The 13,021-nt window shown below is 40.0% G+C and overlaps 1 protein-coding gene across 2 annotated transcripts in view; it reads left to right on the top strand.

Annotated features, from left to right (window-relative positions):
- Nucleotides 1–13,021, top strand: part of FBLN2 (fibulin 2) — a 200,362-nt gene that overhangs the window by 128,799 nt on the left and 58,542 nt on the right. For both annotated transcript variants that reach the window (XM_045025338.1, XM_045025339.1), the window contains exons 3-4: nt 4,418–4,529; nt 12,329–12,458. In XM_045025338.1, coding sequence (XP_044881273.1) covers nt 4,418–4,529; nt 12,329–12,458 — 242 coding nt within the window. The remainder of the gene's footprint in view (nt 1–4,417; nt 4,530–12,328; nt 12,459–13,021) is intronic.

Raw genomic sequence — 13,021 nt, 5'->3', positions numbered from 1 at the left:
GCTACTTGAAGTCTTTAAATCAGGATTTGGGGACTTCAACAGCTGAGTCAAGGGAGAGAATTATTTCAGGAGTGGGTGGGTCAGCTTTTGTGGCCTGCATTTTGCGGGAGGTCAGACTAGATGATCATAATGGTCCCTTCTGATCTTAAGTTCTATGATTCTATGAACGGGTGTTTTTTATCCTTCATGTTCTTGTTACTTAGCATACATGCTCTGGAGCTATATAGAGTTCTCATGTTATCAAGCTAAATATTTTACAACTGTGGTCTATATAGTTGCACAAATTCTGCTTAATACACACTCAAATGTATATGATAGAATGGGCTCTCTGTTCTATAGACCTACTTCATTGTTAATCTTGTGGCATATATATCCAGATGTTTTGAACTCTAGCCCTTGATGTCAGTGTCTGTCAATAACTGTAAATATTATTACATTTTAGAAGAAGTATAGTATGGCTTGACACAGTACACTAACCAGAGACAGAACCCTTTTGTAAACTTGCAGACAAAAGGATGTCACTTTACTTTTTTCAGCAAACTCAATATACTGGAATAACCACCATCTAACATTACAGCTGACATGCAAAAAACAAGGCACCAACACTGAGATTTATAATAATGAAAAACTATATAACTGAAAAATTACAACTTGTGAGTCATATTCTTGGTTGCTGAGCACAACAGACTATTAAATGGAGTGCGTATTGAATCATTCTTACTAATTAGATTGTAATAATGTAATACACCAGAATATTGCAGGTCTCTAATCAAGCAAAAGCTCAATTTCTTCCATTTTTGTTTCACATCCTTTGACACTTTTAAAACACTGGGCCCCTAATGAGTCTTATTGTGATTCTAGAGCAATAAAGTTGTTGATAATGCCATTATAGAGCAAGAAGTCTTGATTTCCCTTGTTCCTGTATAAGTATTACTCACCTGAGTATTGATAGAGAAGAACATAAGAATGGCCATACTGGGTCAGACCAATGGTCCATCTAGCCCAGTATCCTGTCTTCTGACAGGTGCTTCACAGGGAATGAACAGAACGGATAGTCATCAAGTGATTCATCCCCTCTTGCCCATTCCCAGCTTCTGGCAAACAGAGGCTGGTGACACTTTAGAGCATGGTTTGCATCCCTGCCCATTCCTGGCTAATAGCCATTGATGGACCTATCCTCCATGAATTTATCTAGTTCTTTTTTGAACCTTGTTACGGTTTTGACAAATACATCCCAACACTTTTTGAAGTGATGCTCAGGATTTAGCTGCCTAACTTCCATTGCCGTCCATGAAAGTCCCACATTTCAGGAGCCAGATAAAATTGTGGAATGCTTTCATCCTATTGTTTCCATCTGTAGGTAACCCCCGGTAATTAATTAAAACCAGAATTTGGCCTGAAAAGGTTAACGAGGCGTGGAAAGCATTCTCAGTCTCTGTGCAAATTAAGCACTTAAAAAGTATGGTTTGAAAAATAATTTGGGTATCATTTTTTAGCCAAAGAAAAGGACAAGATGTGCCACTGTTCAAGCTGGATAAAATTCCACTATCTCTTTTCAGAACTCTTGATTTTGTTTTAATATGCTTTGCTTGCAATTTTCATCAGCATGTTTATCAGAATTCTAAACTCATAACACTGGAACCTTTATAATGTATCCTTTAAACCTCAAAATCCCACTAAAAAGTACATAGCTGGTCACTTTCTTACCTAGGTAGGTCCCATAGCCAGCGCAACAGCAGAAGTGCTACTTGTTGCTGCTGGCTTGTTGGGGATCATTGAGTTGACTAGGGAGGTGAGTACCTGCTTGCACCCTTTGTTGTTTTTTTAAGGTGGTAACCCACTGCCCACTAGTCAATGCAAGGACCTTCCTAATAGACGTGGCACGCCAATGGCCAGCAGGTGTCAGGGGTTGGGGCCAGTCCTCAAGTTCCAAGCCCTGCAATCTAATACCACTTTGATGACCAGTATTAATACTATTTTGTTGTTTGCATTACAGTAACACAGCAAGACCCCAGACATGGGCTTGGTGCTGTACAGACACAATGAAATACTGTCCCTGTCCTAAAGAGAGTCCTCCCTCTGTATTTTATAAAATCGTATGTTTGATACGTTGAAAATTTGCTAGTGTAAATTGTGTTTCACTTATTCCTCCGTGTTACTGTTTAAATGTTAATCCAGTAGGGAAAATGTATGAAATAGCGCAATGTTCCACACTTCCATGTTTTTTATGACATCTTACACCTGTGTTTTACATCAGCTAATCAGCTGATTCAGTGCTATGTCTCTCAGGGCCTTTTTATTGTGTCTTAAACCAACTAAAGCATCAAATTCAGCTCTAGGATTATATTCCAGGAAAACGTCGTATGAGCAAAACTTTAATCCACTTTATGGAAACGATTTCTTAACGCTTCATCTGTCAAAATCTACAGAACAAAACCCTTGCTAAATCCTGTTAGCTTCCAGGGACCATGACAAAGAACATTTGTTCACAGTTTGTTGTCACTATGTCTTTTTACTACTTGTATGTTAAATTTCATTCATATCGTATAATTCAATGAAACATAGCAACACAGAGGCGTGCATGTGCAATAGGTCAAGGAAATGCTCATGCATATCTGTTATGTAGTGTTTATGCACAAGTTGTAATGGATCTCCTCTCCCAACTACTGAAGGGGGAGTCCCCATTACATATAAACAGTTTAGTAACAAACTAAACCCATCTGAGAACTTTGAATCAAATGTGATTTTTATTGTGGTCTTTGGATATCTCAAAGATGGATTTATCTTCAAACAAATTATGGCTTTCCTCCCATTTAAATCTTCTAGTTGTCTCCTTAAAAGAAAATGTTGTGTGCTCCAATATGTCCAATCATGCTGGATGATGGAATGTTCACCCCTTTCTTTGTCTTATCAGACCAGGAATAGAGCCTGTTACTACGTAATCCTGCCTGTGTTCCTTATTAATATAATACAAAGAAAAGTATATTGAATTAGTATGCAGTAAATGATCTACTTATAGGTTATACAAATCTGTCCTCCCAAAATGTCCATCACATAGTGTACGTACCAGAACACAACCAGCTAGGAAACAGAGTATACCAGTGGAGATGCATCTTTACATAAATTTTAAACTGTTGAGGGCTTGGTACATACTTTGTTTTGTGTACCACTAAATATCTTTGGAATGATCACTCTCTAAAGATATTCATTTTCCAAAGATAGGTTTAAGTACAACCTTTGATTAAACTTTGGATGCTTTGCAGGCATTCATTGCAGAGCTATGGAAACCATTTAAAGATAGACATAGGACCAGTTCCTGCTCCCATTTAAGTCAATAAACAAAGTCCCAGTGACTTCAGTGGGAGAAGGATTGAGTCCCGAGAACTAAATTTGTACTGTTTTTTTTACAGAATGAAGATTGCTGTTTCTGTGTTGTCTTCTAAATGCTGAAAACCCAAATGACACCCCGCTCCCATCTCCCTGGGGAGGAAGTTTGGTCAGACTGGCAGTAGGATAGATAGACCAGAAGGAAGAGGGAGAGTGCATGCTTGGGAGTGTAGGGCTGGGCCCCTTCACCAAGGGCTCACCATCTCCTATTAGCCATGCAGAGGGGTGCTTGAGTACTGATTGGGCCCCCTTGCTCTCCCCCATTAATTTAAATCTATTGGGGATCTTTTGTCCCCTTCAGCTGCCCACCCTCCCTCTTTCTCTGTAGTTGTAGTATGGACACAGTGTGTTCGGGATGCTGTGAGTCTGACCGATCGCTTACATTGGGATCAGGAAGAAGTTTTTCCCATTGGGCCAAATTAGCAGAGGCCCTGTATGAGTGAGTGAGTGAGAGAGAGACACACACACACAGACACCATCATCACAGAATCATGGATGCATAGTTCGCAGACCCCTTTGGTACCTTTTTACTTCCCTCACGGGAAAAAGGGTGAAAGAATTCAGAAGTTAGTTGAGTCCTAGGTCAGGGAGGGTCTACCTGCATTATGCGTTATATGGTGAGAGCCCTTTAACCACACGTTAGACCAGGGGTGGGCAAACTATGGCCCGGGGGCCACATCAGGCCCTTCATACATTTTAATCCGGCCCTCAAGCTCCCACCGGGGAGCGGGATCTGGGGCTTGCCCCCGCTCCATGCATGCTGTGGCTCTGCGTGGCTCCCAGAAATAGCGGCATGTCCCCTCTCCGGCTCCTATGCGTAGGGGGAACCAGGGGGCTCCATATGTTTCCCCTGCCACTTAAGTCCATCCCTATGTCTATCTTCATTCATCTGCGTGTCTTGATCAATGAATTTTCAAGCTGTGCATTTAGCCAACAGAAGATTTTAAAAGTCCTCTTATTTGAAACCTATTTTCAATTAAAAACAAAAACTCTCCTCACAAAACCATCCCATGTTTCTCCTTTTTTTCAGGTTCCACAAAGGACTTAATTGAAACTTGCTGTGCAGCTGGACAACAGTGGGCTATAGACAATGGGGAATGCACAGAAATCCCAGTCAGTGGGACTGATGGTGATATTTGCAGGTACGTAAACCAAAAACAAAGCGATCCAGGGTCATTCAGTGAGCATTGCTTTAGAGGAAGCCTAATGATTGCATGAACTGCCCAATCTCCAGGGAGCTGGAACCAAGTCCATCCTCCAGATTAGACTGCTGGCTGACTGGCAATATGTCAGGGCGGAATGAGAAGAGTTTTTCCCAAGATCTAGAACCTAATGTAAACAGGTGTTTTTAAAGTACCTGCTGCTCAAAAACAAAATCCAGTGTTTAGCTTCCCTGTTGAACCCAGATTGGTGGAGTTTTTAGATTTTAAGACAGTGCAGCCGAATGTTCTTTACACTTTTTTGACAAATATTAAATTACATTATTTTCCTTACTTTTTATTAAATGGTAAACTTGACAACTAATCTGGTAGATGGGAAGATACGTTCCAAAGGCTAAGTTCTGATGCTCTTGCTCACCTGTAATAGCACACCACTCATCCCAGAGCCCCATTGGAATCAAGGGAAGTGCTTGCCACATTAAGTACTACTCTAGGTGATCTCATCCCAGTGTGGAGAAGAAAAGGATGGCAGTTAAGAAAAGAGCGGGGTAACATGGATAACATGTTAACTTAACTCCATTTCATACCTTCTCTCTTTCTAGTCTGAAAAAGAGGCAGAAGTAGAAACAAAATAATTTGAGTGTCAAATATGAAATCCATGTACATTCTTTAAAGTGATTTCAGCATTTTAAGATGCTGGTCTTATTTCTGAACTTGTGCAGGTGGAAAGGAGCAGTAAATCTATTGAAGTCAGAGGTGCTACACTGTTGAAAACCAATGTAAGTGAGATTAAAATCCAGTCCATTGGGTTGTAATATAGCAGTATTTACCCACAACAAATATATGAATTGGAAAACATAAGCTCCACATCTGCACTTGCAGAATTACAACAGTTGCACTCGTACACGTGTTTTAAAGATTCAAAAACTTCACGTAACAAATGCTAGAATCTGTATCCTATAAATCAATCAGATGCTATGATGATGGGCACAGTATGAAAACCTGGACAGAAAACCATTTGTGCCCTTTAGGAGCTGTTAAAGCAGGCATAGTTGTTTTGCACCTGCATCATACAGATACACATATAGGTGTTCTATTTGTAAGTCAAAATGCCTGTAAGTACCTTTGGGCAACCAAGTACCTGCAGAGAAGCAGCTAACTCAGTTCTGTTGGTATCCAGAAAAATACAGGATGACATAGACTCTACAGGTTAACTACTATTGTGTCCAGGATAGCAAATTATTAACAATTAGAGTTCTTTTTTTGCAAATGATCAAAAGTGCACTTGATCTTCTGTCACATCTGAAAGATGAAAGTGCCAGATCTTCAGCTGGGGCAAAAGAGCACAGTTCCATGGGGCTGATAGCTATGCCAATTTACACCAGTTGAGGTGAGCCTAGAATGTCCCAACGTTAGTGTCCCGTAGCACTGTGCTGGGGCATTAGATCAGTACAGATTTTCAAAGGCTGTGGTGCAACTAACTAAATCACCCACACCACCTCTTGCAGCACCTGGGTTTTCCTTGGATGTTTTCTATTCATCTACCCACCAGGCCTAACTTTTGCTTGTTCCATGATGGAACAATTCCTCTAGGTGGGGAATGGAAAATATATGAATTTAAATTATTTTTATTGATGTGAAGTTAAGGTTAGTATAAAGTTTGCCCAACTTTTTGGGGTTCGTGCCGCTCATTGGGAATGATGTGTGAAATGACACGCCCTGCCCTCTGTATAGATAATACAGACATGGTATTTAGCTCGGCCAGACAGTGAGATTTTTCTTACTACGTCCAGGAGTCACAAGTTTAAAAACAACCCAAAACTATAATGATATACATTTTTCTTCCTTCCTCCTACCCCCAGTCCTCATTTTAAGCAGTAAATTAACCGTTGTTTAAAATATGTAAGATCTTTTTAGGTAGTTTTGACTTTTCTCATTGACATTATGAATATAGTGTTGAATGTACCCCAATAATACCTGTGTCAAACTGGCTGCCAAGAAATGACAGCAATAAATTAACAAGGAGTGACTGCTAGAGCACAGAAAAGTTCTGCTGAAGACCTGTCAACATTAAGGAAATTTCCACTGGGATAACTTCATCAATGCAGTCAAACCAATACAAACTCCTAATATAAATGCACAGACCTAGAATAAAGCAGGGCTTACACTCATCCTGTTTATATTGATAAGAAACTAAAGAATGGCCATATTGAGTCAGAAAATGGTCCATCTAGCCCAGTAGCCTGTTCTCTAACAGTGCCTGGTGCCAGATACTTCAGAAGGAATGAACAAAAACAGGACAATTGTTGAGTGATCCATCCTCTGTCATCTAGTCCCAGCTTCTGGCAGTCAGAGGTTTAGGAACACCCAGAGCACGGGGTTGCATCCCTGACCATCTTGGCTAATAGCCATTGATGGACCTATCCTCCATAAACTTATCTAATTCTGCTTTGAACCCAGTTAGACTTTTGGTCTTCACAACATCTCCAGGTTGAATGTGCTTTGTGTGAAGAAGTACTTCCTTATGTTTGCGTTAAACCTGATGTCTGTTAATTTCATTGGGTGACCCCTGGTTCTTGTGTTATTTGAAGGGGTAAATAACATTTTTTATTCTCCCCATTCATAATTTTTTAGATCTCTATCATATCCCCCCAGTCATCTCTTTTTTTAAGCTGAACAATCCCAGTCTTTTAAATCTCTCCTCATATGGAAGTTGTTCTATACTCTTAATCATATTTGTTGCCCTTCTCTGTACTTTTTCCAATTCTAATGTATCTTTTTTGAGATGGGACAACCAGAACTGCAGTAAGTATTGAAGGTGTGGGCATATCATAGATTTATATAGTGGTATTTATATTTTCTTTCTTAATATCTAGCCCTTTGCTTATGGTTTTGCTTTTGACTGCTGCTACACATTGAGCAGATGTTTTCAGAGAACTATCCATGATCAATCCAAGATCTCTTTCTTGCATTGTAACAGCTAATTTAGAACCCATCATTTTGTCTTCATAATTGGGAGTATGTTTTTCAATGTGCATTATTTTGTACTTATCAACATTGAATTTAATGTGTTTTGTTGCCCAGTCACCCAGTTTTGTGAGATCCCTTTGTAATTCTTTGAATTTAACTATCTTGAGTAATTTTGTATCATCTGCAAACTTTGCAGCCAGTTTGACCCTGGGTATTATTGGGGTACATGCAATATTATATCCATAATGTCAATGAGAAAAGTCAAAACTAGCTAAAATGTCTTAAATATTTTAAACAAAGGTTAATTTACTGTATTAAAATCTTTTCCAGATCACTTATGAATACGTTGAACAGCACTGATCCCAGAACAGGTCTTTGGAGGACCTTGCTATTTACCTCTCTCCACTGTGAAAACTGTCCATTTATTCCTACCCTTTGTTTCCTATCTTTTAGCCAGTTACATATCCCTGAGGGGACCTTCTTTCTTATCCCATGACATATGTTACCTGTTGAACTGCACTGGTTCAAGTGGAGCATGTTTATATTGGAGACTTGCACCAATTTAATACATTGATGTAGTTACACCAGTGTGAATTTTTGAGAAAGGCCCCAGAGTCCAACAATCGATCTATGTAGCCGTCTAAGAATGGGTTTGTGAATAGGAAATAAATAAGAGTACATAATGTAAAGCTTTTATCTGCTGAGCTAATGGTTCAGTGGTACAGTACCCAAAATTAAACCATCTTGAAATGTCTAAGGGCTTGTCTTCACTACCAGGGTAAGTCAACCTAAGGGACGCTACTCCAGCTACATGAATCATAGGAATGGAAGGGACCTTGACAGGTCATCCAATCCAGTCCCCTGCCTCATGGTAAGACTAAGTATTATCTAGACCATTCCTGACAGGTGTTTGTCTAACCTGATCTTAAAAATCTCCAGTGATGGAGATTCCACAACCTCCCTAGGCAATTTATTCCAGTGCTTAATCACCGTGACAGTTAGGAAGTTTTTTCCTAATGTCCAACTTAAACCTCCCTTGCTGCAATTTAAGCCCATTGCCTCTTGTCCTATCCTCAGAGGTTAAGAAAAAATATTTTTCTCCCTCCTCCTTGTAACAACCTTTTATGTACTTGAAAACTGTTATCATGTCCCCACTCAGTCTTCTCTTTTCCAGACAGAACAAACCTAATTTTTTCAATCTTCCCTCATAGGTCATGTTTTTTAGACCTTTAATCATTCTTGTTGCTCTTATCTGGACTCTCTCCAATTTGTCCACATCCTTCTTGAAATATGGTGCCCAGAACTGGATACAATACTCCAGCTGAGGCCTAATCCACTGGAGTCGACATATCTTAGGTCGATTTACCCCGGTATCTTCACTGTGCTGCATTGACACAAGATGCTCTCCCATCGATTTATCGTAATCTTGTCGGGGAGCTGGAGTACAACTGGTCAACTGGAGAGCGCTCTGCAGTCGATTTAGTGGGTCTTCACTAGACCCACTAAATGGACCCCTGATGCGTCGATTGCAGCAGCGTTGATCTCCCCATAGTGAAGACCAGCCCTAAAGAAGTTACAAGTATAAAAATGACCAATTTCAATTCCAATAGCACTGGATCACCATTGTCCTCTTTTTTTGTATCAGAAAGGAACTTTTCATGGCAAAATGTTCTATTTCTGAGGAACGTTAATCCATGAAGACTTTGGCCTTTTAACACCAGCTAATGATTTTTGGATTGTAGGTGCTTTACATCCAAAAAACCTACTTCATTCAGTGTTAGTCTCTTGGACGTTTTCAAAGAGCCATAATAGCCATCAATAAAATTTCAGATGTCCTATGATGGCAATAAAAAATTAGGTTCAATCCTCAAATATGGTTGGACATTAACCACTAAAATTTCAAACAAACCACTGTTTTTTTCTAGTTATCAATTCACAGTGAAACAAGAAGCAAACATTACTGGAAAAACAAAACACAAAGGGGAAAAAGGACCTTCTTCCTTTATTCAACCACAGACCAGTGATTAACTGATAACACTATTCATACATTGTTTAGCATGTAAATATTAACTTAAACCTGGTGCGGCTGGCCATTGACATTTTAAGTGTGAATGGCCAATGGCCAAGTTGCAATCACAGGCTAGTTTGCGCAGGAATATGAGACATCTCCTTACAACTCTTTTTTTCAAGCATCAGGGGAAAAAATGAATTGGAAATATTTTTTTCTCAGGGAGACTTGTTTCTTTGTTGTAATAATCATACATATCGTATTGACAACCATTTTTGGCTTGGAACTTGCTGTCGGTAAAGGATAATTAACTGGCTATTAGCCATTTGCTGTTAAAGAGCAACATCCCTTATAACCAGTGTATGTTTGTGAGACTGCAGGTTGGAGAAGATTGAGCTTATGCCCTTTGGGTGCACTGTTACCAAGATGCCCCCTATTGGACAATTCTTGTACTTTGTGGCAGGCACTGGAATTGGCTGTCACCAGCAATAAAGGGTTATGCCCGGAGAAAGTAAATCCTTTCCCTACTTCCCTTGTATCACCTCAAAATGGGTCCACCACAAAATCATAAAGTTAAGAACATGAGTATAATACTATATGTCAGTGGTGGGCAACCTGCAGTACGAAGGCCGCACGCGGCCCATCGGGGTAATCCCCTGGCGGGCTGCGAGACAGTTTGTTTACATTGACTGTCCTCAGGCACGGATGCCCACTGCGTCCAATGGCCATGGTTTGCCGTTCCTGGCCAATGGGAGCTGCGGGAAGCGGCAGGGTCTGGCTGCCACTTCCCGTAGCTCCCATTGGCCAGGAACGGCAAACCACAGCCACTGGGAGCTGCAGGCAGCTGTGCTTGCAGATAGTTGTGATGTTGCACTCTATATGATTTTATGACAATATGCTAGTGTAACTGAAATATGCTTCATGCAAAAGGTTTCTTGTAAGGTATCATTACAAAGCTTATAATCTACTGAGTGTGATCATCCTATTTGTATAAATGTACTACTCTTGTATCTGAAACTAGAAATATGAGATATAACTCTGAGGGCCTATTGTAATTATGTAAAGCGTGGGCCATTAATGGTGGTTTGGAATCTTGATGACTCCCATTAACCAGGACAATCGACTGCAGATGGCTCTGGTTTACCTGTAAGTCTTCCTGTATACATGTGTGCTGGCAAGTGGGTAATGAAGTCTTACAGTGACATGTAATCATGTCACCTGAACTGGAATCCATCTTTAACCTGGTGCTTTTTCATTGAGAAGGGTGGGGGGAGGGAACCCAGAGGGACAAAGGATTCCTGCCCTTATGCAAAAGATACCACCTGAGTTGGAACAAGGGCTGTACCAGGGGAAAGGATTGTGCCCAGACTAGGAAGGTGTCCAGTCTGTGAAAGAGACTTATTGAAACATCTTTCAGGGTGAGATTTTATCTGTTTTCCGTTGTATTACTGTATTAGACTTAGATTGTGTGTTTTGTTTTATTTTATTTTACTTGGTAATTCACTTTGTTCTGTCTGTTACTGCTTGAAACCACTTAAATCCTACTTTCTGTATTTAATAAAATCACTTTTTACTTATTAACCTAGAGTATGTATTAATACCCGGGGGAGGGGAGGAACAGCTGTCCATATCTCTCTATCAGTGTTATAGAGGGCAAACAATTTGAGTTTACCCTGTATACGCTTTAAACAGGGTAAAATGGATTTATTTGGGGTTTAGACCCCATTGGGAGTTGGGCATCTGAGTGTTAAAGACAAGAACACTTCTGTAAGCTGCTTTCAGTTAAGTTTGTATCTGTGAGGCAAGTAATTCAGATCCTGGGTCTGTGTTGGAGCAGTTGGGCGTGTCTGGCTCAGCAAGACAGGGTGCTGGAGTCCTAAGCTGCCAGGGCAGGAAAGCAGGGGCAGAAGTAGTCTTGGCACATCAGTTGGCAGTTCCCAAAGGGGTTTCTATGATCCAACCCCGTCACAACGGTCAGTTTAAACAAACTGTCTCGCAACCTGCCAGCAGATTACCTTGATGGGCCGTGGGCGGCCTGCGGGCCACAGGTTGCCCACCACTGCTATATGTTGAATGATGTTTAATCCATTGGTCTACACTATTTATATAGTGCCAGGCATTATGTTCTCTGAATGCTGATTGATAGATTATAAAGTCAGAAGAGATCATTGTGATCATCTGGTCTGCCCTCTTGTATAACCAGGAGGCCACAGGACTTCCCTGAATTAATTCCTGTTTGAACTAGAGAGAGAGAGAGAGAGAGTGTGTGTATTTACAATCTTGATTTAAAAATGTCTAGTGATGGAGAACCCACCACAATACCGGAGTAGTCATTCCAATAATTATTTACTCTCAAGGTTAAATATTTGCACTTTATTTTGAGGCTGGATTTGTCTAGCTTCAACTTCCAGCCATTGGCTCTTGTTTATATCTTGGCAGGCTAGATTGAAGAGCTTTCTACTATCAAATTTCTATTCTCCATGTAGGTACTTATAGACTGGGATCAAACCTTCTCTTTGTTAGGATAAACAGATTGAGTTCCTTAAGTCTTTCGTTAAAGTCATGTTTTCCAATCTAAGATAGAATTTAATGGGTGAAATCCTGGTTCCATTGAAGTCAATGGCAAAACTCCCATTGACTTCAGTGGCAACAAGCTGTCACCCATAGGATCCATGTAAAAAAAGGTCATGGAATGCATATATTTCTGTGTCCAGTGACACACATTCTTACTGTATATTCTTGCAACCTGATGGCACTACCTTTTGAATGCCAGTTAACACTTAACCCTGTTCCATCTTTGCAGAATTGCTCAGCAGCAGTGTTGTGTCTCATACTTAAAAGAAAACAGCTGTGTTGCTGGCATGATCGCAGCCAAGGAAGGAGATCTGTGTGGACCCGATGAAAGCGATACATGTGGAAGATCTTTTTATAAGGCAAGACCCTTTGGTACTTTTGCAAGTCCTATTCTGATGCAGATTTATTGAGTTTTGTGCACTTTTTTTAAAGGTGCTTTATATTTGTATCATGGAGTTTAGTTATTTATAAAGTTGCATGGGTAAGGCATGGAAATCATACTTAGCTAAATATTTTAGTAGTTTGCATTCAGGCTTAATTGTGCCCGAGAGTTCTAAAACTTTGTAATGAGGTAATTTGTATTGTTTCTCTCTCATTGTTAAGATTAAACTTGCTGTTTTATTATTGCTTCCTCCATTTGGAAGAGGGTGGGAGAAGTTTATTTCAGTTTTTATATCTGCAGTAGTAGATTTTAGAAAATGATAGGAAAAAGCTTAATCAAAGATATAATTGGAAAGGCCCATTACTGAACAATTTATCAGCTTAGACACATTATTGAATAGCAGTTTAATTTACGAGCTAAACAAAAAATTTGACAAGAAACAAATATTTAGATTCCTATAGCGGCTTTTTCTCATAAATAAAGATGGGCTCTTAACTGGTGGGTTGAAAAATGAACCATGTGCCAGAACCTCAGCCAGTC

The sequence above is a fragment of the Mauremys mutica genome, chromosome 7, assembly GCF_020497125.1.
Source record: "Mauremys mutica isolate MM-2020 ecotype Southern chromosome 7, ASM2049712v1, whole genome shotgun sequence".
NCBI lineage: Eukaryota > Metazoa > Chordata > Testudines > Geoemydidae > Mauremys > Mauremys mutica.
The sequence above is the reverse complement of the archived record's forward strand: the minus strand, read 5'-3'. Positions and strand labels throughout refer to the sequence as shown.